Below are 21825 nucleotides of genomic sequence, written 5' to 3'. Positions count from 1 at the left end.
CTCTTCTAGGCTCTCACAACCCTTTGGACAGGGACAGGGAGGAGAACATACCTCTCAGGCCGATATTATTCTATTGATCCCACAACCACCAGCATTATCAGCCCCATTGTCCAAAGATGTGAGAGAGAGCATAGGCATTCAGCCCTGTCACACCATTGGGTAGATGAGCTCTGTGTCCCCATTTCCAGGGTCCCCATGCCCTGGCACCACACTCCCCATCAAGCCTTGTCCTCTCAGAGGATCCCCACAAACCAATTTCCTTTCTATAAACCTTCCCACTCCTTGTGTCCACAACTCAGGGTATCTGTTTATGCTGGGGATGGGCTGGGGTCAGGGCGCAAGGGAGGCGCTGGGACTCCTCAGAGTCCTGGCCTGGACTCGGAGGAGAGCCCTGTGGGAACTCTACTGTCTGGTTTTGCTGTTACCCCTTCAATGATGTGGAACAGGCCAGCTATGATTCACTTTTCAGCCCGGACAGCACTTGTGGGGGCCAGTGGTAGCACCCGCTAGCTACCCCCAGCCTCTTCTGCTAGAACTCAGCTTAATGCTGAGCCAATTAAGGGCCACTTATGATGACATATCCGCAGCCCCTTCCAGGGCCCCATTCTAACCCTGGCTAGGCCAGCCTTGGATAATCCTGTGCCAGGCCCGGCTCTTCTCTCTCCCTGAGTCAACTACAAGGTTGCTGCAGAAGCAGCCCCTGTTTTTCTCCCCTGCCCAATGAGAGCCAGAATCGTCTTTCCTGGGAGAAAGGAGGCAGCGCAGGCCTGGCAGAGATGATGCTGGCTAGGCTGTTTGCTTCTCCCCCAAGGCCAAGGCCTTCAGCAGGCAGGGAAATCCTCCTCCTCCTCGCCTGGCTTCAGCAGCTGTCTCCCTGCCCCCAGAAAGCCACTCCACCAGTCCTCCCCTCATTTGGCCTCAATAGGAGAGAATGAGGTTCCAGCTGGTCAGCATCTCCCTCCAGAGGAAGACAGCTGGGGAGTGGACAGGCGGCTGCCCGCCAGGCCAAAGAGGCCCTCGTGGGGTGGGAGTAGGGAGTCTGTATTCCTCTGCCCAGAGGCCCTCCCTCACCCTGAGCCTTCAAGACTCAGCTTGGGCCCACAGAAGTCTCAGGCTGGGGTTTAGGAAGCCCCTTCTTCCAAGAAGTCTTCCGAGCCCCTAGCCAAGCCCTGTCCCTCTGCTGTGCCCTTTGGCGCCACCTGCTGGAAAAGCATGGCTTGCTTCCATGTTCTCATCCTGGCCCTGGGGGCTGGCCTGGCCCTGGTGAGGAGGCCATGAGGACTGTCCATCCGACAGCCCCCAGCAGAGGCTGCTCATAAACAGTATTTGTGCTCAATCCTATCAGAGTCCTGCAGAGCCCTGCCCAGGGCAGAAAGTGAACAGAGATATCAAGTGATGGCCTACCTGGCAAGCCTCAGTTTCCCCTCTGCAATCAGGATAACTGAAGTGCAGCCCACAGCAAAGCTAGTGAGACCCTGACCTTATCATTAAAATCCTGCCCCTACCCAGAGGCCCAGCTAGGTCTTCCCACTTGACCTAAGCCTTCTGGGCCTTGGAAGAGCTCCTGTGTGTGTTCTCCCACGGTCTCCAGAAAAGAGTATCACTGCTGGCTGTCCCTCCAGGCAGGAGCCAGGTCTAATCCAGGACCCAGAAACCATGGCAGGTCTAGAGCTGTAGCCTGTACAGACCCTGCTGGGACCCAAAAGTGGTCATGGAAACGGGGGGCTAGAGGGCCAGGATAGGGAGGCCTGGGTAACCTGATGCCTCTGTGGCCCGTAGTGCAAAAAGTTCTGGGGAGAATGGCAGCTATGCTAAAAGGCCTGCTGAGCACTTGAGGCCACTGTCCTGGGACAGAGCCTCCTTCCAGCTTCCCACTCCAGGCTGCTGGCACTGAGATCTCTGGTACCTAGGAAAGATTGGACTTCACATCTCCCAGATGGTGCAGCTTACCATGCCCAGGCTCTGCCAACGGGTAACTGGCTGCTGCTCACTGGGGATGACACCCTCCAGGGAGGCTACTCACCTAAAGACAAAGGCCCCTGGGGCCCATCTGAGACTCCCCAGAGACCAGACTCACATCCTATAAGCAAGTCTCCTAGCTTCCCGTTCAGGGCCTATTATCTTGTGGGAAGCCATCATGGAATGGCTTAGATCAAGATCCCCCTCCGATGCCAAAAAAGAGGCTCCATCTCAAGTCACAGGGCAGTTAATGGCGAGGCTTGGAAGGAACCCTTGGTACAGTGACATATTACATTTACTGCCATGAAAATGAGCTAAATCAAGACTACGTGATTGATGACAGCCTACTTCATGGATTCTTGCTCACTCCGGGCCCGTCTGCCTCCACACCAGGCAGCTGCCTCTGATCTCACCACCCACTTTCCTGAGCAGCCTCCCTAACCCCATCTGATCCAGGAGTCCTCTTAATGCTGGGAAGCCTCCTGTGACCCTGGATCCATTTGTAGCAGCTGCCCACAGGCTTTCCAGGAGCCGTCTACACCACCACTGGCACCCATCCCATTACATTCAGATGTTCCCCCTCTGTCCTGGCAGTGGGCTGAGCCCAGAGCTGATACTGGTCATGTGTGTTGGCTGAAGGCTGGCTGGGATCTATAAAACCACTGGACACTGTCTTTACCCACAGGAGGGCAGAAAAGGCCTTGGCCACCTATTCACACACCTTCAGGGACAAGGAACCCATCACCTCCGGGGGAATCCTGTTCCAGCCATCCAAGGGACAGCTCTGAAGGCAACCAAGAGACTCTGAGGGATGGAACTAAGTGGACCTCTGGGGGTAGTCCCAACCTCCACCCTGGCTGTGGGCAGCGATGGCAATGTTCCTTCAAGTATTCACACTCAGGATGGGGGCACTAGTGGACACCTCCCCTACCTGGGCTCACCACACTCTCCTCTCTGCTTACATCCCTAGGATTTGAGGCTCCATGCTCCAGCTGCTCAGGACATGTCTGGTTCCCTCAGTCCAGAAGCTCTCCTCCTCTAATTCTTCCTTTAAACACCATTCCTCTCAGCCACAGAGCCACCTCCTCAGAGAAGCCAGGTGTGAGTTCCCAGTCTGGGGGAGCTGCCCTGGACAGGCCCTGGCCCATCTTTCTGCAATGCTGTGGGATGACCCAAGAAGGAAGAGGAGTAGTGGAGGAGGTGAAGGAGGTAGGGAGGCAGTAGATAAAGGGCAGAGATGCTGTGAGAGAGAGGAGACTCCTGGAAGGTGAGAGGGCCATGGCTCCTAATGAGGCCTGGAGACCTTGTCACAAAGGTCAGCGGTAGCTTCAGTCAGGGCCTTGTGGTAGAGTGATGCAAGGACTGGGAGCAGACTGGAGACTCAAAGGATGGGCAGGGGTGGGGGTAGGAGTGAGAGAACAGACAGTGGACATAAAGAGCTTAGGGCCCAGGAGATGGGTTGTTCACGGTGTGAGAGATTTGCGCTTGTCCAGATGCTGATGGGAAGAAACTGGAAGGGAAGGTGGTTGCACAGACAGGTGAGTACACGAGTGGCCACTCAGGGTCTAGGGAGTGGGGTGGGAAGACTTAGCACCTTGGCAGAAAGACCCAAGAGAAGATGGAGCCTCTGCCATCGGATCAGGGTTGGGGACACAGATGGGGTGATGGGAGGGGACTGGTTTCTACTGTCATCGTGGAGGAGGAAGGTGGGCCATCTGTCCAGAGAAAAGGCTGGGGGCCAGGAGAGGGGTGGTGCTTAAGATGGTAAGGTGGTCTCCCAAGCTTGGTGGGGGGCTGCAGGGTGCTGGGTAGGGAGGACAAGTGGCCGAAGGGGCAAATACAAGCAGAGGCCAGCTGTGCAGCGGAGCAGCACGTCCCACGGCAGGGATCACCGCCCAAGGCCGGCTTCCCCAGCTTTGCTCCAGGCTGTGGAAGTGGGGGAGGGTGCCTCTAGGCTGAAGGCTGCTGGGATTCCTCCAGGGCTGGGGGGCTGCCAGCCAGGGCGGGACTACAAGACGGGCGGCCAAAAGCGCTGCGGATGCTGGCAGAGGAGTGCTCAAATGATGGACCAGGGAACCTCAGCTGGGGAGGGAGGAAAAAGAAGACAGAAGGGGCAGCCGGGGAGGAAGCAAGTCCCAGTGTCCTGCTGAGTCCGGAACCCGCGTCCCACAAGGGACTGAGAGTGGGCTGGAGGGTCTGATGACTGTGGGTAGAGAGGGGGTGCCTGACTCAGCGATTCTGGGGTGGACCGGTTCCAGGAGTGACATGGCCTTGGGTAGCCATTGGAGGGGGCGGCTGCACTGGAGAGCAGAGGAGCGGGTCACTGGAGATGACGAGGTCATGGAACGAGCCGCCACAGGCTCAGACAGGCTGACACGTGGCTGCTGAGCTCTTCTCGAGTGAGGGCAGGAGTGAGGAGATAGGAAGACTTAAGCCACAATCACCCATGAATGGAAGGGGCGGGGAAGTGACAGCCTGCCACAGGATAGTGCTTGGCTGCTTTAAGCACGCTTGGTGCTTGCAGCCAACCTCCAGCAAAGAGCTGGCGGCTGTGCGGCCTCAGTCACGCTCAGAGCCTCTCCAGTTTCATGGCCTGGCAGGCTGAGACCAAGCCTCTAAGGGTACCGAGAAAGGCCAGGAGCTAGCTGCACAGGCAGGTGGCCAAGCGGGCAGTGGGATGGATGACAACTGCCCTCTGACCACTGGCATGGGTCAGGCCTCCTCTGGCCAGCCTAGCTGGCAAGGCCAGAACATTCAGGAAGCTGAAAGAGCCTTGTGCAAACAAGGTGAAGGCTGGGCTCTGGCAATAAATTCACTGCTTCCTGGTATGTCCCCAGCTCTGGCCTTGGGGCAAGGGATATGCAGCCCCAGGCCAGGAGTTGACTGACACATGGGACGCCTCGGCATTACCCCCAACTCAGCAGCACAAGACATGCCCCATCTCTGGCCTCCCGCCCCAGTAGGACTATGTTGTCTGTACCTTGACCGGAGCCAGGAAGGTGTAATTACAGGCCCAGCCAGGATACCAAGGAGGCCCCCAGAAAGGAGGCCTGTGGCCAGGAAAGAGACTGCTTCCCAGCCTGGGCAGGTTCCCTGAGCCCTTCAGAGGTCCCAGCCTATGGCCTCTACCCAAGGATGGAGCCCTTCTGGCTACAGCCCTTACTTGAGCAAGTGGATCTTGAGTAAGTGGCTGTTCCTTGCTAGGGGTAGGCATCAGGACAGGCAGGAAGCACCTAGCCAGGCAGGTGTGCCGGGTCCCAAGGAGGAGGGTGGGAGCACCAAAATCAGGGAATGGTAAAAGCTCGACAGTACCCAGTATACCTGGAAGTGCTTTCCCACAACACACTCTCACACTCCACTAGCACGGAGCACGCTCATTGAAGCTAGCCACCAATCACACCTCTGGGGCCATCTCTTTGTTTCCCAGGCTCCGGCTCATGGCTCCTGGGCTATGCTGACAGAGGGAGCCTCTCCATCTCTGTTTCCACAGGCATACCTGGCAAGCACAGTCTGCCTCATCAAAGTGGCCTCCCCTAGCCTGCGGGTCCTAGGGAACTTTCCTCTGCTCAGCTTCTCCAGGATCTTAGTGGAGACAGGGCTACATCCAAGGGTTAGACAGTGGGGAAGCCAAGCATCATAAACACAGGGACCTGGGTTGTTGGGAAAGGCAGTCAGGTGTGGAGCCTTCCTCCTTCTCCCTAAGGCCCAAGGCTGTGGACAGAGAAGATGGAGAACAGGCCTCAGCTCAGAAGGGCTGGAGAGTCTGAATGGTCCATTCCAAGAACCTGGCTCTGCAGAGCTCTGCCCATCCCCTTACCCCTGACCTCAGGATGGAAAATGGAGACCTAGCAAGAAGTCAGTGTAGATGCTGCAGGGTGAGTGAGGAAAAGTGCTCCCATCATCCCTGGTCTCCCCACCCCAATCTCTGTAATGCTAGAGGTGCAAAGAAAGAGGCTTCATCCAACACTACAGTGTGGTGTGGGACATTCTTGCCTGCCCACTAGATTCCCAGGCAGCAGTGAGGTGGCAGGTGGTGGCCTGGAGATCCAGGGTTGTCGAATGACCAGCCCAGCTCCACAGTCCAAGAAGGAAGGCTCTGCAGGCAGCCGGCCAGCCGGCCAGCCAAGGCAGGTGCAGCTCTCCTGCCCAGTGGGAGGGGAAGGGACCGTAGGCACTTACGTAATGAAGTCCAGGAAGCTGGCGAGTGGCTCATAGGCATGGTTCCTCATGTGGCGGAACTCCACCACCATCTTCTCCTTAAGCCGGTCATCAATAACTGACACGGTCAACGGCGATGCCTCATTGGCCAGGAAGTTGCCGTAGTCTGTGCTCTGCAGGTGCAGCTTCAGGTCTGAAACCCAAAGCAGGGGGATGGGGGCAGGGGTGAGGGCTGGCCATGCTGAGCCTCCCCAGGACCCCAAGACCCTGTCCATACTGGCCCCCAGACTCTGGGCCCTAGTCTCTCCCCTGTGCTTGAGGCCTGTTGCTACCCTGACCTCCTGTCCCCGCCTTCACCTCCCTGTTGGCTCAGGGCCCAATCTGGGGCGGTCAGGCCAAGGCTCCAGAGATGTTCCAGACCCCTGGGTCATGAGCCAGGACACTGGGCCCCAAGGAACAAGCACAAGTAGAACAACTGTTCCTCCAAATGAGAAGAAGGCCTGGGAAACCCCAACCCAAGGTGCCATTCACAACCCATAGCCTTTGAGGCCCTTCTATGTGGTGGGCTCTAGGATGGCCCTAACCCAGAGCGCAGTAAGACCCGGGCCCTGCCCTCCAGAGCCTCGGGGTTAGAAGAGCAGATCCACACTTCGGCAGAAACAATCCATATAAAATAAAGGAGATGCCACAAAATAAAGGAGTGGAGTGGCCAATGAAATGGGTCTGAGGATGAGAGAACATGCTGGGCTGGGCCACAGCAAAGGGCACGGACAGGAACATACAAAGGCAACAGCCAACAAGACGGCCTGAATGACAAGTGGCCTGGAGGGCAAATGAGTGGCATGAGGGGGAGATCATCTCGAGGCTGGGAGGAAAGACCAGCCCTGCTATAGGAGTGGCTAGAGGCTGATAGGCCAATCCTCTGGGCTCTTCTGAGCCATTAGGGACAGGGCAAGGGAAAAGGGACAAGAGGACAAGCAGAAGGGTCTTGGTGGGAAAGACAGGTGAGACCCAGTGGGATCAGGGCAACAAGCTGGCTTTTACCCTTGTCTCCCATCCCTGGTCTATTCCCCACCCAGCAGCCAGTGATCTTAAGACACAAGGCAGAGCACGTCACACATATGCATGTCTTCACCTCAGGGTCTTCCCTGTTCCTCTGCCTAGAAAGTAATGATATCCTCCGACAGCCCCTCTTCAAAGACCTCTCCTGCAGTCCTCCCACTCTATCCCTCATTTGTGCCACTCTTCTTTGTTACACTTATTCCAACTATCACAGGACACATGAGCTCCATGATAGCACGGATCTGGGGTCACTGCGGCATGCTGGAGTCTAGAACAGAGTATGTTCTGGCACGTTTTCATGCTCGGTAAGTACCTGGAGAATGGGCCAAAGTCTGGGGAGAGTGTTGGTGAGGACAGCAGGTGAGTTTCCTCCTGGATTTTGAAACAGGAGACATCGTAGCAGTGATGGGGTACCAAGGACAGTGGCTGAGAAGGAACCTGTATGTGTGTGTGTGAGTGTGAGTGTGAGTGTGTGTGCGTGTGAAGGCCCAAGAGCCAAAGCTGGCTTCTGCTGTAAGGGACTACATGTTTTCTGTCCCCTGGGAAGGCTGCCCAGGGGAAGACAGAAAAGGGTTGCACCTGTGAACATTTCCACAAGCTCCCCTGATCAAGCCTCCCTATGTCTCTGGTCTCCTGGGCTGCTTCAAAGTAAGGGACAGCATGGCTGATTCCCTGTAAAGCCCCTACTCCTGCACACCATCAAGAGAACATTCCCAGCCTGGAGTCAGGTATGCTAAAGGAGAGACAAGAGAGCAGATGAGAGGGGGAGGTGAGAGGGAGGGAGGAGTGTGCATGCCCCTGGGTGAAATGCCTTCTACCTGCAGTGCTGGGTGGCATCTGGGTGCCAAGCAGCACTCATGTCCTCTGTGGCTCCTGGGTCCTCACAGAGTGGACTTTCACCTTGTGAGGCCTGCAGGAGGCCTTCACCATCTACTGCTCTTGCCATCACTCCCACCTACTTCTCTCCAGAGCCACCCAAACATGGGACAGAACCGAGTGTGAGGTAGGGAAGGGAGAAGTCACCAGCCCCCTGCTCTGCCTCACGGATCTTGCTGCCTTTTGCCCGGCAGGTGTGCACACTCCTACGTCCTTGCCCCAGGCCATCTTCCCCATCCCTACCTGGTCTGACCAAGGCCCACCTATGCTTAGAATAAGGCATGGGTGAAAGAAGGTATTTTTCTCAGTGGTACTTGAGTTGTTGCAATGTTTAAGTACCCATTTGGTTGTCAAAGAAAAATTCTTAACAATAATTGATGGTTATAGCTGATGGTTGCTATAATTGTAAGTCACCTTGCATTCCTACCTCTAGAAGTGGGTTTTATGTGCCAGATTTTAACATCCTTGACCCTGGAAGAGTACACAACTCTTGTGAAAAGAAACGTGGTTTTAGTTGCAAATAACTAATCCGTTTTGAAAGATCTTAATGTTTTCGAAGTCGTTTTTGTGGGTGTGAAATAGAGTGACAATATGAATTGATCCCTCTTAATATAGTATTGAAATTAATTTCACTTAATTTATCAAGTCATATTCATACCCTGATTTTATATATTTCTATCAAACATTGTGATACCTAAAAAACAAACTGGGCAGGGGGTTCTGACCCGGGCACAGCAGGTACTCCAATCCCCACTAGGGGAAGCTGCAGAGCGGACAGCAGCTGGAAGCCAGGGCTGGAATGTGGTGTTCTGGGTCAGACCGTCTAGCGCAGCAGCTGCCAGACCAAACCTGTTCATTGATCCACCCGGCCACTGCAGCCAGCAGAGACCCATCTCAGGCGATAAGACTCCTTCCTCTCCAGCTCACAGCTGGGCCTCGAGGCCAGGCCAGATGTACAGGGCAAAACCCAGTCCCCTTAGCAGGGTACCTTATCCCAGTGACCCCACTATTCTCTGAGACAGCAAGTCCAGTCGAGCTTCCTGCCTCCCACCCTCCAAAGCATCCTTGCACATGCTGCCAGAGACTTCCCTAAATGCTATCACCCTAGCCTCAGCTCTCCGGCAGCCTGTCCAGCCTCTGCCTTTCTAAACAGGGCTTCTCTTTGCTGGGAAGGTGCACTCAACAACTTCCCCACTGCCAGGTACCCTCTCTTCTTTCCAGCTCCCACTGACTCTCCATCCAACACACTGGTCAAGCAAGAGTCAGCACCCCAACACCAGGGGAAACCCAGACCCACCCTAACTGGAAGCAGAGGGGTTCCTGCTGTGTATTCAGCCCCTTGCCAGGAGCATGACCATTTCACAGATTTAGAAAAGACCAATGAGAGGGAACATGAAACCTATCCAGAGTCCCAGTCAGGCACAGAGGGGCAGGACATGGATCAAGCCTGGTGGATTCTGATGTCCCCAATTCTGGCCCCCTTTCCTCCTGGACCCTTTACATCATTGACCACATTCTCCCATGGCCCTTGGCCCAGGATGGACCTTTTGGATATGGACCCAGCTGCCTGGACAGACGTTAGTCCCAGAAGAGCTGGCAGGTGGCAGAGGAGAGCAGCCAGGGCAGGCCCCTCCATGACCTCGGAGGCTGTCTAGACACTCGCTGCCCACTTGACATCATGCCTCAGCAAGCCCCTCTGGTGTCACCTGTGGCAACGTCTATTGCTAGAGAAGCTAGGCACACGTGCATGTGAACGAGAGGGGCAAAGTGGAGGGGTGGGCTCTTCCCTGCCTGCCCCCACGTGGGGCTCAGCACAGGCCCAACAGCAAACCCCCCTGTGCCTTGGCCGCTGCGTTCTGCTGACACTGCATCTGGGGAAGCCGCGGCTCCCAGCACCACTGGAACACAGACGGCCGGGTGGTTTCTGCTGGCTTTTGTCAGATCAGAGCAAACCCTGAGACTCTACCGAGAATACTGCCCAAGGCCTAAGGAGTCTTCCTTACCAGGAAACTCATTTTTAAAAGCCCCCAGGGATGATGTCAAAGGGCCGTTCCAGACCACTTTCCCTGGCCAAACCCTGCATCTCCCTGTGACCCAAGCAGAGGGGACAGCCTGTCAGCCAAGAAGGCGACTTGGAGGCAGGCAGGCTAGCCGATCCCTCTGCTTGGACCACACAGGGCTTCTGAACCAGCTCTGACCCTGTTCAAGCAACCTGGCGCCCAGGACCAGTTATGGGCAGCCCCAAGCCCTTGAGATGGTCCCCAGGGCTGGGATGAGGCCCGTTAGAACCGCCCCCAACCACCCCATCACCACCAGCAGCTTCCTGCTCTGAGGGATGCGGAAAAGAGGGTGTGACTAGGGGTGGGATCTAAACACAGGAGGAGAGGCCTGGAACTTGTTGAGAGCTTCGTGGGAGACCCGGCCACCCAGCCCTGGCCCAGCCCCCGAGGGCAGCCAAGGACGCCGGGGGCTCTGGGAAGGCAGGGGCTAGTTCTGCTTTGCACCGTGAGCTCAGCAGCCTGACGGCCTCGGTGACAGCCCCTGAGAGCCCCAGACGTGCCTGGGCTGAGGCATGAGCAGTGTTCTGGTTAGCGCACACTCAGGGGACTGCTCTGGTCTACCCACAAGCCCAGCTGTCTACCCCAAATCCTCCCATCCATGGCCCAGCACCAGGAATGTCTGGCCAGCTTGGGAGCTCTCACAGCAAAAGACTTCCTCAGAGGCTGATTTCTCATGTCCAAGAAGATGCTGCTGCTATCAGGAAGTTCTCTCTGCAGTCTGACCTAAAGCCCTCCTCAAAGGAAGCTCACCCACTCAGTTTCCCAGTGCCTACAGCCTCCCCTGCGGGCTCTGGGCTTGCTCCTCAGTCCCCATCAGCATATACCTCCTCTGCTTCCCAAGGGTCGCCTGTCCCAATGTCATAGAGATTCTTCCCACAGCTCCCATCTCCTGGTGCCACACAGGCCTCCTCGCCACCCTGGTGCCCTTTTGCTAGACTCCTGCCCCAGGTTTGGGCTCCCTGCTCCCAAGTCCACTCTCACAGCGTCACTAGAGCAGTCGTCCAACTCCAGCATGTAGTTGTCACCTTTACCCAGGGGCCTCCGTGGCCCAGAGCTAGAGTCCTGCCTCCTCCCCACAGTCTGTGAGGCCCCTTGTCCTCCCCCCTAGCACCACGTCAGACTCAGCCCTCAGCTCTCTGCTCTACTCATCCCATGCTCTCACTAGGGCAACCTGTCCAGGATCTCTGCTCCAGGAAGTGCTTCAGAGAAGTCTACAGGATGCCCTAGGGAAAAAGCTCCTGAAGTGCAGAAAACAGCTAGAGAGGCCTTTGCCCTCCCTCTGCCACAGGGCACCACTGTCCACCTTGAGGTTGCCCGGTCAAAGATCGTTGCCCTGGCTGCAGCAGGGTCCGCTGAGTGCCCTGAAGGCCTGTGGGTGGGCTGCAGCCCCAGCTGCCCTGCCCGGCTGTTTCTCCCACCCCCACCCCCCACCCCTGGGCTCACAGGGAACACCAGAATCAAGCTGGCTCCATAGCTTCACCCCGCCTACCTCTCAGACCATGTCTTCAAGGCCAAGACCCCTCAACAGCAAGGCCCTGGCCCCAGCTGGCACCTCCGCTTACCACCCAGTCCCCGATTAGCAAGGGGGCACAGGGACGCCTGGCTTGACCAGCACTCCTTTCTCTGTGTGGGGCAAAGTGTGGGCTTGGCAGCCAGTCCCAGCCAGGCCTTGAGAGGTGGCAGCTGGGCAGCCCTAAACCCCATCCACTTCCTGAAACCCTTCCCAGATCCTGCCAGCCCTGAAAGTGATCTTTCAGCCCCTCCAGGACTCCCAGGGGCAGGCAGCACGTGGCCTCTTCAGCCCCCAAGCCTCTGGAGCCCCTCCCCAAGGGCCCCGGGGAGACAGGAAGGGAGGGGCTTGGCCCATGCCAGGGAGTTGATCCCACGCTGCCCCCAGGGCCCAGCAGGCATAGAGGCAGCTCCTGGCACAGTACACTAGGCGGGGCGGCCCCCTGCTCTAGACTCACCCATGGCCTCATGGCCCACGGAGGGGCCCTGCTGGCCAGCTGGCCACGGCACAGTGTGAGAGGACAGTGTGTTCCCAGACTTCACTTCTGCTTTTCCAGAGGTCACTCAACGATGCTCTCCTGGGGAGCTCAGGGGTTTTCAGGAATTGCGGCCCACTGAGTAAAACCAGATGTGCAAATATGCTCCCTAGAGCCCATCATGCCCACCCTGCCACTCCCTTCAAGGAGGGCAGGGCCTCAGAGCTTGTTCTACACTCCCCTGAGCCCAGGTGAGGGGTCTACTTTGAAGATACTGAACTGGGTTCTACTCCCAGTGCTTGTTCTGCCCCCAGAGGCTCTCTAAAGCTGCAACTTCCAGGGGCTCAAAGCAGGGAAACTCAGACATTTGGACAGATATGGACAGATGGCCAGGCTGGTGGCCCACTGGAGCCACAGCCCCGCCTCAGCAAATGTGCCGTGCCTGAGTCTCCTCCCCAGGCTCTGGGGGTGGCTGAGACCTCTTCTTCATATCAGCTCCAAAGCAGATGTGTGCACTGGCTGGCTGGCTCTGCAGGGTCAGAGCACCACATCTGGAACTCCCAGTATGGGAGCATGGAAACCATTAACCCTGGGTTTACCTGGGACCTGTAGCATAGACTGAGCATCCTTTTCACCCCAAACCTCCACCAGGGCCCATCACAGGCCCCCTGCAAACCTCACATAATACCAACCAACTAACCCTGAGTTCCAGCTCGTCCTATCAAATGCCAGCTCTTCCTCCACTCCCTTGGGTGCCGCCTGCCTTCCCCATCCAGAACCTCCTCACTGCCCACCCCTCCAACTGAGATACCCGTGGTCTCTTGCCCTGACCAGTGCACATCTATCTATCTGATCCCCATCAGCTGGTGCCTACTGCAGCCCCTGCCTCCTACACCCCTCTGCAGTCCAGTTTTGCTAGATCACTGGTTTCAAGCACTGCTCCTCAGGTGGCTGAATGGGACAGGGGAGGGAGAACCTGGGCTTTGGAGCCATAGTGACCTAAGTTCAAATCCTGTCTTACTGTTTGGCTCTGAGCAGCTTGTGGATCCCTCTGGATCCAGGCTCCTGGCTGGTCACCTAGTGAAAGGCTGTGTGATGCCAGCCTTGCAGGGCACTTGCGACAGACACTGAGCAGAGGCAGTGTTAGAACTGAGCATAGTACACCACAGTCCATCTCTCTGGGGAGAGTGGATCCCACCCAGAGCTTCTTAACCAAGACCCTCAGCCCCAGTCAGGTAGTACGTGTTCTCAACTCCAGCCTATTGCTCAACCTGTCCCCCTCCATACCCTGAAGAACACCCCTGCCCTTCTTTCCCATAGTCTGTCTCGACCTTTCCCCTCTGGCATGTCCTCCTCCTCACTGTAAAGGCCATGGGGGGCCTTGTGCAGCATGAGACCCACTCTGCTGTCTCCTAGGGAGGGAGGAACAGAGCTGACTCAAAATCTGGGACTCCTGACCCCAAGCCCGAAACCCACTTCACCTACCAGCAAGATAATATAGAGCTCGGGGCAGCCCTGTGGACGTGGACAGAGGCTAGGACCCACGTCTGCACCATGTAGCTGCTGTCCTGGGGGCCTTGGGAGCAGGCAGGAGGTGGTGCAGCCAAGGGCAGCTCCTGCTCCATGGGAAGCCCCCAGGCTGGCGGGCCAGCAGTCTTGGGAAGAACCTGGAGTCCGCTGCTGGCATGGCCACATGTAAGTTACTGGGTTTCAGTTGGCGTGAGGTAGAGCCCCTGCAGGGAAAGGACAGAGAGTTCTCCTTCCTTGGTCCCTGGACCAGTATTTTGTTTTGTGTTGGAGGCCTTTTGGTGAGGTGAGGCAGTCACAGAGGGTGATGGGACTGATCCACAGAGGTGGTGCAGCTGACACCAGGGGCCCACGGCACTCCTCGCCAGCATATCAGACATGGGGATTAAATGGGAGTGTCACTCCCCACATCCAGGAGGCAGCAGGATGTCCAACCCAGGTTTACTACCCTTCTCTCTGCTCCGAGACAGGTGGCAGGTGGTGGAAGAACTACATTTAATTACCCTCATGCTCTTCGGAACACCTCGTCCCTGTGGCTGGAGAATGAAAGCATCCCTCATATCCCATGAGGAAGTCAACCTATCTGACAGTCGGAAGGGTGCCAGGCAGGCGACAGTCCCATGTGCCAAAGGGAGGGGCAGAACTGGTTACTGCTGCACCCAGGGCAAGTTCCAAGAAACTGCTGCTCTGACTGAGTGGAGATCCACCTGGCTATCCCCTCACCAGAACATCCCCACCCAGGCCCTAAGGCTCCTCGGGACTGGCACGTCCCAGGAGACATGGGGCTTGGAAGGCAGCTTCCCTGTGTTCCCCTGCCACAGCCCAGCCTGAGAACCAAGCTGCCCTGCCTCGCCCTGGGAGGCATGGGCCACGCCTCGGCGGAGGCCCTGCACTTTGACCTTGAGCCAGCTCTTTCTTTTTCAGGCTTGCCACCATAGGTATAGAACCTGCAGGTGGGAGTGGATCTGGGGCTGCAAGGAAGAGCTTTGCATTTTACCAAAGATGTTCAGTTTGCCTGGATATGAGTGAGAGAAGTAAAGTGGTCTGGTATGGCCAGGTGCCAGGCAGCCCAGGCAGAGCCAGCTGCGGCAAGGAGCTTGCTCAGAAGCTGGCCCATGGCTGTGTCTGATTCCTGGGCCCATGGGCCTGCACCCGCTGAAGGAACCTGTCAGCCCTTGATGCTGGGCTTCTGTTCTACACACAGAGGAGGGCACTGAGGAAGGCTTAGAACCCTGCTGGATGGGGGAAGGGCAGTTTTTAGGGCCCCCGGCAGCACTGTTCACAGTGAGATAAAGCCAGGTCAGGCTGGATCTTGGCTGGAGCATCCTGCCAGCTCCACCAGGCCTAGAGCCAAAGCTGTGGAAATATTCATTTTGCTTAGACTTAGGCCCTATGGATGGGCTCACTGGATCAATTCTCATTTGGGGCTGAGAGCCATGCTGCTCTTAGCACAAAGCCTCATTCGCTGCAGCTTATAGAAACTGGATTGAACAACCCAGGCCAGAAGCAAAGTTGACCCATTTCATACCCATGACCAGGAGAGCCAAGAGGCTCGGGCCAGGTAAGAAGTGGCAGGAGCTGTAAGCATCCAGCCTGATCCCTTATAGTACCCTCAGACCCTTTTACCCAACCTGCTCAAGGGACTGGCAGAACATGTACAGGGTACACAGTAACATGCCAGACAGCACGATCAGCGCTGTGGACTTGGGCCAGCCCCTGGGATAGGTGGTCACCTGCTCAGGGAGCCTCACAGCAGAGGCTAGGTCCAAATGATAGAAGCCAATGGAGGAATGGGGTGACAGTGAGACAGGGAGCCTGCTCCAGGCCTGATGGATAACATCCCAGGATCCTTAGCTTAAAGGGCTAAATGGGTGAGGAGGATGGGTGAGCTATAACCCATGCTCTGGCAGCCTTATGGCCTTGTGTGTTAGGTCATGTGTTGCAGCTCATCCATATTCCTGGACTCCCAGGCCTTTAATCTCTAAGCCAGATACCGTGTGGCAAGGCCTGGGGGAATGGTGAGGGGCCCTCAAAGCAGGGTCTCTTTCACCTGACCACGACTTCCTGAATTCGGGGCCAGGCACACAGTAGCATAGTTCAGCCATCCTTCAGTAAACATACGCAGGAGAAAAAGGAAACAACCAAAGACTGTGGAGAGATTGGACCAGAGAAGCCAACACTGGTATCAGGAGATTGTAAGCAAGCCCTTGGCCCTCAGCTAGACCCAATTTCCCAGCTAAAATAAGAGGGTTGGATAAGGTTACCTCCAGGGGGCTGGCCAGTTCTGACATCCTCCACCCTGGTCAGGCCTAATCACACTGACTCTCCACAACTCAGCCCCTAAGGGCCACTCAAGGGCTCAGCGTGAGTCTAGAGGCCTGGGTCCCCGTGGGATAGCCCTGGAAGAACTGACAGCAGGTGCAGGAGAGGCCCGGGCTTGTGGAGCCTCTGAGCAGCCACAAGAGCAAGGAAAGGCAGGAAAAGCTGAGTTGTTAACAGTGAGGACACCAAGATAGCTTCTCAGAGGGGAAAGCCCCATCCGCTAGCCAAATGCAAAGCCTCAGCTGAGGTTAAGGCCTGAAAAAGTCGCTCCCTGAGTAGCCAAGGAGACACACGGTCTGGGCAAGTGCCCAGGGCTAGGCCAAAGTTGGCCAGGAAAGCAGTGCCCAGCACTCAGTTGGGGCTGTTCCTCCACACATCCCTTTCCCCTGCCACAAGTCTGCCTGCCACTCTTCAGGACCACTCAAGTTCACATGGGGGCAGCCCCACTCCAGGCCCTCAAGCTAGAGTGCTGGATGGAGACACACAGAGCACGTGTTAGGCTACAGAACAGCAGCCAAACCTACTAAGCGGCCCATCAGAGCCTTGATTTTCCTGCCTCTAAAAAAAGGAGGAAGGCCAGCGCAGAACAGATTTTAAAAAATCAGCCAAGTATGTGTTAGATGAGGCAGCAGCCAGGGAGGTCAACGGAAATGTCCCCCAAACTGGGGTGCAGAGTAGAAGAGGAGAGTTGTCAGTCACCTAATAGTAAGCCCTTTCCAGTGTGACTGTATGTACCTATAGTACCTACAGAGTTTGGGGTGTCTGGTTTGGACCTTTCCCAGAGTCACTCTACTCACATGCACCTCTATGTGCCACATGCACACCTATGTGTCCCCTAAAGTGCTGAAGAACATTGGGAGAAAAGGAGTCTGTCCTGAGGATAAATCTTCCCTCTCCTGGAGGGATCAGGGCTGCAGGGGAAGAGTGGAGGCCACGTGGGGAAGAGTGATGCTTCTGGGAGCCTGTGAAATATGGCCCTGATCCTAGGCAGCTTCAAAGTCCTGCTTGGAGCCTGTAAGACCCCTGGTTCATAGCTACTACTTGCTGCAGCTGCTGCTGATTCAGAGCTACCAGCATGACCCAGGTTGGGGGCAATGAGGACAGCTTGATGGTGATGGTTAAGGCTGGAGCAGTGTGCACTGAGCACCAAGGTGGAGAGCCTCGGAGAATTTCCCCTGGCCTCCTCCTTCCCAACCCAGGAAGCTGGGGCACAGAGAAGTGAGGACAGGAAGAGATGGACAGACAGGAGACACTGAGCCGTGAGTCCTACTTAATCTGAGAAGGCCAACTAGGACTTGGGTGAGGGAAGCAGGGCCCAGGACAGAGTCCCAAGGGACGCGGCCACAGGCAGATGCTGTGCAGAGGAGAGGAGAGGCAGCCTGGCTGACTCAGGAGTCCAGCCACACACCCCTCCCCTGTTCTCTAGCAGCTGAGTGGTCATGGCACACCCCCTTGTGGCCACAGGGAGGATGGCTTTGTAAACAGCGAAGGGGATCCACTCTTCCTCTCAACACAGCTCTCCAATCTAGTATCTGCCTCAGACTTCTGGTCCCTATCTCTCCCCAGCTAGTGATCCCTGGGAGAGGAGGCTGCAGGCACCTACAAAGCCACACAGGAATGTGTCATAAAGAACATGGAAGAGGCCTGAGGTAGATATAAGCCTGGGAAAGCCAGAATGGAGACAAGGTGGGCTTAAATCTGGTCATGAGGCACTGGTCTGTCTTGCATCATTGAAGACAGAACCTTTTGAGGAGCAAAACTGGAGAGACTGCAGAGGAAGCTTGGGCATCCTCAGTCCCCTACACTCCTGCTTCCCAGCTCAAGTCTCAAAATCCCTTAATCCAGCTTTCCACTCCACCCCCACGCCGCCTCTACTGCCTAATGCCATATCTAAAAAAAGCAGGCACTGGCGTGCCTGGCTGGCTCAGTTGGTAGAGCATACAACTCTTGATCTTGAGGTTGTGAGTTTGAGTCCCATGCTGGGTATAGTGGTTACTTGAAATATTTAGGGGTAGGTGCCTGATGACTGGGTGGTTCAGTTGCTTAAGCATCTGCCTTCAGCTCAGGTCATGATTCTGGGGTCCTGGAACTGAGCCCCAAGATGGGCTTCCTGCTCAGTGAGAAGTCTGCTTGTGCTCTCATGTGCATGCACACACACTCTCTCTCCCCCTAACAAATAAAATCTTTATTTAAAAAAATTATTTGTTTGTTTGTTTGTTTGTTTGTTTATTTATGAGAGACACAGAAAGAGAAAGAGAGGCAGAGACACAGGCAGAGGGAGAAGCAGGCAAGAAGCAAGATGCAGGACTCGATCCCGGACCTGGGGGTTATGCCTTGAGCCAAAGGCAGATGCTCAACCACTGAGCCACCCAAGTGTCCCAAATCTTTTTTTTTTTTTTTTAAGATTTTACTTATTTAAGAAAAAGAGGGACAGCCCGAGCTCAAGCAAAGGGCGGGGGGACGGGGAGGAGAACAGGGAGAAGCAACCTCCCTGATGTGCAGGGAGCCCTACTCAGGACTCAATCCCAAGACCCTGGGGTCATGACCCAAGCTGAAGGCAGGCGCTTAACCAACTCAGCCACCCAGGCACCCCTAAATAAAATCTTTAAAAAAATCTTTAGGGGTGCCTGGGTGGCTCAGTCAGTTAAACATCTGACTCTTGATCTCAGAGTCATGAATTCAAGCCCCATGTTGGCCTCCACACTAGGTGTGGAGCCTACTTTAAAAAATACAATTTTTAAAAAATTTCAAAAAGCAGTGCTTTACCCAGAAACAGAACAGTCCATGACATGGCACATCCCCTCCAGGATTGGGGCCTTTGCACTCCTCCCCTGTACACCAAAGCCTAACAGTCCGCCAGCACCCATACTGAGGCATTACTCATCTAATCACAGAAATATCTGTCGAGGATGCACTCTGGCTAGGTACCGTGCTCACAGTCTGCACAAGATTTCATTTTATAGGCAGGCAAATAAGCTTCAGAGTGTTAAATCACATGCTCCGCATCACATAGCTGGCCGGAAAGGAAGCCATGGAGTGCCTGATGCCCCACTTTCTACAGAACTCAAGAAAGTTCCTGGTGACCCAGGGAGACCCTGAGGAGCCTGATGCTAAGCAGGCACAGATGATTAATAGGAGAGACCACTACTTCATGCCCTCACACCTGTTCATTTTTGATGCAGACCCTCTGGTGAGCTGCAGTGTGTCTGACCGCTGAGTCCAAAGTACAAGAGCAGCTATGAGGTAGAAAAAGGGCCCCGGATGCTGTAGCAGGCACCCTGACTACAGGAGGGTGGGCAAGTGCGCAGCCTGGGGCGGGGGGCAGGAACCAAAGTATCATAAGCAAACTTGGGCCCTCGGGGACAGTGGTTCCTGCCATCTGAAGTCTAACAGCCCTGGAGTGGGAGAAGCTCTGCTATGCTCCGTGTGCACCACTAAGAAAGCAGGAAAGTGAGACTAATACATTCCAGAAGAGTGGTGTGCAAAATATTTAAACTAAGATGTTGAGGCCTTTCCTTCGCTACCATCCAGAAACCCTGGCCACCCAGAAAGCCTATCTTCAAGGGTCCTGGATGGCTCATATTTGCCTATGCTGAGGCCACCCCAAAAGGCCCTACCTAGGCTTGGGTACAAACCTTAGCTCCACCTCAGAAACCAGGCCCAAGAAATCACAGAATAAATCCAAGGAAAAGTGTGTTATCACTCAGCAGAGCAAGTTCTGACATGACCTCTGAGGCAGGGTTTGTGAAATAGCGGCTATCAGGTCCTGTGCTAAAGTATATGCCGGCGCAAGATGTAATCAAGAAAGGAAAAGCAAGAAGGAGGAGGGGGTTGGTGAAGAAGGAAAGAGAAAAATGGCCAGGTGAGAGGTGAGCAGGTGAGCTGTACCTGGACAGGAGCCCTGGTTGTGGCCGGGTCACTAGCCAGAGGTGCCCAGCCCTGCTGGGCCCTCAAGTATCCCCTGGGCTCTGAATCTTCAGGTGTAAAGAGAAGGGGCTTGATGGGGGTTCCCTGAGACTCAGACCAGCCCCACCAGGCTGTGAACCAAATCTGGAAGTCAAATGCCCAGGGTCACCAGCAGAGGTCTCATCCTAGATGGCTGTTGGGTGTGAGTAGCTTCTCTTCATATATCTAAACATGTTCTAATTTCCCTTATTTTAGATATTTTTATCAGATGTCTTAAATTATAAAATATGTGTTCACTGCAAATAAAAAGAGTACATAAAATAAAAATACACATATTCCCCTCCCAGCCTCTTCAATCCCTCTCTCTAGAGGCTGCCACCCTAGACCACATGGTATCTATACTTCCAGACACTTTTCCATGTGCATATAGTATTCTACTAAAATGGGAATATGTTAACAGTATATTTTTAAATCAGTCCTTACAAAATTTCAGGCTTTGAGCACTTGCATAGTATTCCAATGTAAAGACAGACCATGGTTTATTTAACCATATCCCTGTAGATGAATATTCCACTGGTTCTAATGGGCTGAAATTAGGAACAAGGCTGACGTGAGTATTTCTAAACATGCCATCTTGGGCTAATCTAGAGGGACACAATCCTGTAAGTGGGGCTGCGGGGATACAGAGTACATACACGTGCAATGTTTAACAAGGTGGTGAAAACCTGTTCCCCAAAAGGTCCACACTGAGTCACCCTTCTACCAACTTTACTTTTTGGAATCGAAAAAAAATGCGCTTAGTCAAAAACAAAAACAAAACCAATGTCACGTCCAGTCGTGCAGGAGAACGCACAGCAGGGATCAGCAGGGGAATCCCTGGCTGTTGCACTCTCTGTGCCACTTGCCAAATTAGGCTCCATGCCAGGTGTCCTCATCAGACCATGCTTGTGTCCACTTGGCCTGTCCTTAGGGCTGCTCTCCAGCCTCCTGGCAGGACTCACAGGCAGAACTGGACCGCTAAGGGAGACTTGCCCTGGCTGCAAGCCACCAGATGGCCGAGAGTGGGCTGAAATGCTGCCAGCCAGCCAGCATTCTGATGACCTCCAGACTGGTATCTTCAGTGCTGTTTCCCCTGAGTTCTAGACCCACACGGCCACCTCCCTCAGACACTCCGACTCAGCACATCTGAGACAGAACACCTCCTCTTCTGCTACCCCATTCACACCCCAAACTGTCTCCTCTTCTTCTGGTCCCCATCTCAGAAGCACTTCCAGTACGTACCTAGTCTAGTCACTTATGAAGTCAGAGGCCTGACTTCTAACCCCTTTCATCCCTAGGGATGAAATGAAAACTGAATGAAAACCAGCCCAATCTTGTGGATCTCATCCCCCTAAGCTGAGTCCTGGCCCAGTCCTCCAACTCCTTATGCCACTCCTTGCCCGGGTTCGGCCCCTGTTTTCTCACCTGAAGAGCTGGAATAGTGGCCTGTCTCCAGCCTAGCTCTGCCTAAATCCATCCTCCAGAGCCACAGACCAAGTTTCTAACTGCATCATCCTCCCACTCCCCTTCACAACTCCCCCTGCCTTCATCTACTAAAGGACTAAGTCCAATTGGCTCATGGCAGCAAGACCTCTCTCCTGCCTCTCTCGAGCCTCCATCCCCACTCTGGGGCCTCCTCCTCTTGGACAGCAGCAGCAAGCTGGAGAGGAACAAACAAAGTATCAGGTAGCCAAAGTCATCACCAAAGATCCATGCCAGCTCATCCATCCCTGGGTATTGGGGGTCTCTTCACTCAGCAATGCCACTGCCCAGGGCAGTCGGGACACATAGATCCTCAAACACTGAGGGAAAAACTTCAGGTGTGTGTGGGGCCAGGCTCTCACAGCTCAGAATCAAGGTACTTGTTCCCCTCGATCCATGGTGCAAACTCTCCCAGGTTACCACCTTCTGCACAGTCTTCTCCCAATGCC

At 55.1% G+C, this 21825-nt stretch overlaps 1 protein-coding gene across 3 annotated transcripts in view; it reads right to left on the bottom strand.

Annotated features, from left to right (window-relative positions):
• Positions 1 to 21825, bottom strand: part of ATP6V0D1 (ATPase H+ transporting V0 subunit d1) — a 39354-nt gene that overhangs the window by 8135 nt on the left and 9394 nt on the right. For 2 of the 3 annotated variants that reach the window (XM_025426530.3, XM_049109669.1), the window contains exon 2: positions 6139 to 6310. In XM_025426530.3, coding sequence (XP_025282315.1) covers positions 6139 to 6310 — 172 coding nt within the window. Of the gene's footprint in view, positions 1 to 6138; positions 6311 to 11604; positions 11762 to 21825 lie in introns of those variants that run through there. The other variant, XM_049109670.1, reaches the window with a different exon arrangement.

The sequence above is a fragment of the Canis lupus genome, chromosome 5 (assembly GCF_003254725.2).
Source record: "Canis lupus dingo isolate Sandy chromosome 5, ASM325472v2, whole genome shotgun sequence".
Lineage (NCBI taxonomy): Eukaryota > Metazoa > Chordata > Mammalia > Carnivora > Canidae > Canis > Canis lupus.
The sequence above is the reverse complement of the archived record's forward strand: the minus strand, read 5'-3'. Positions and strand labels throughout refer to the sequence as shown.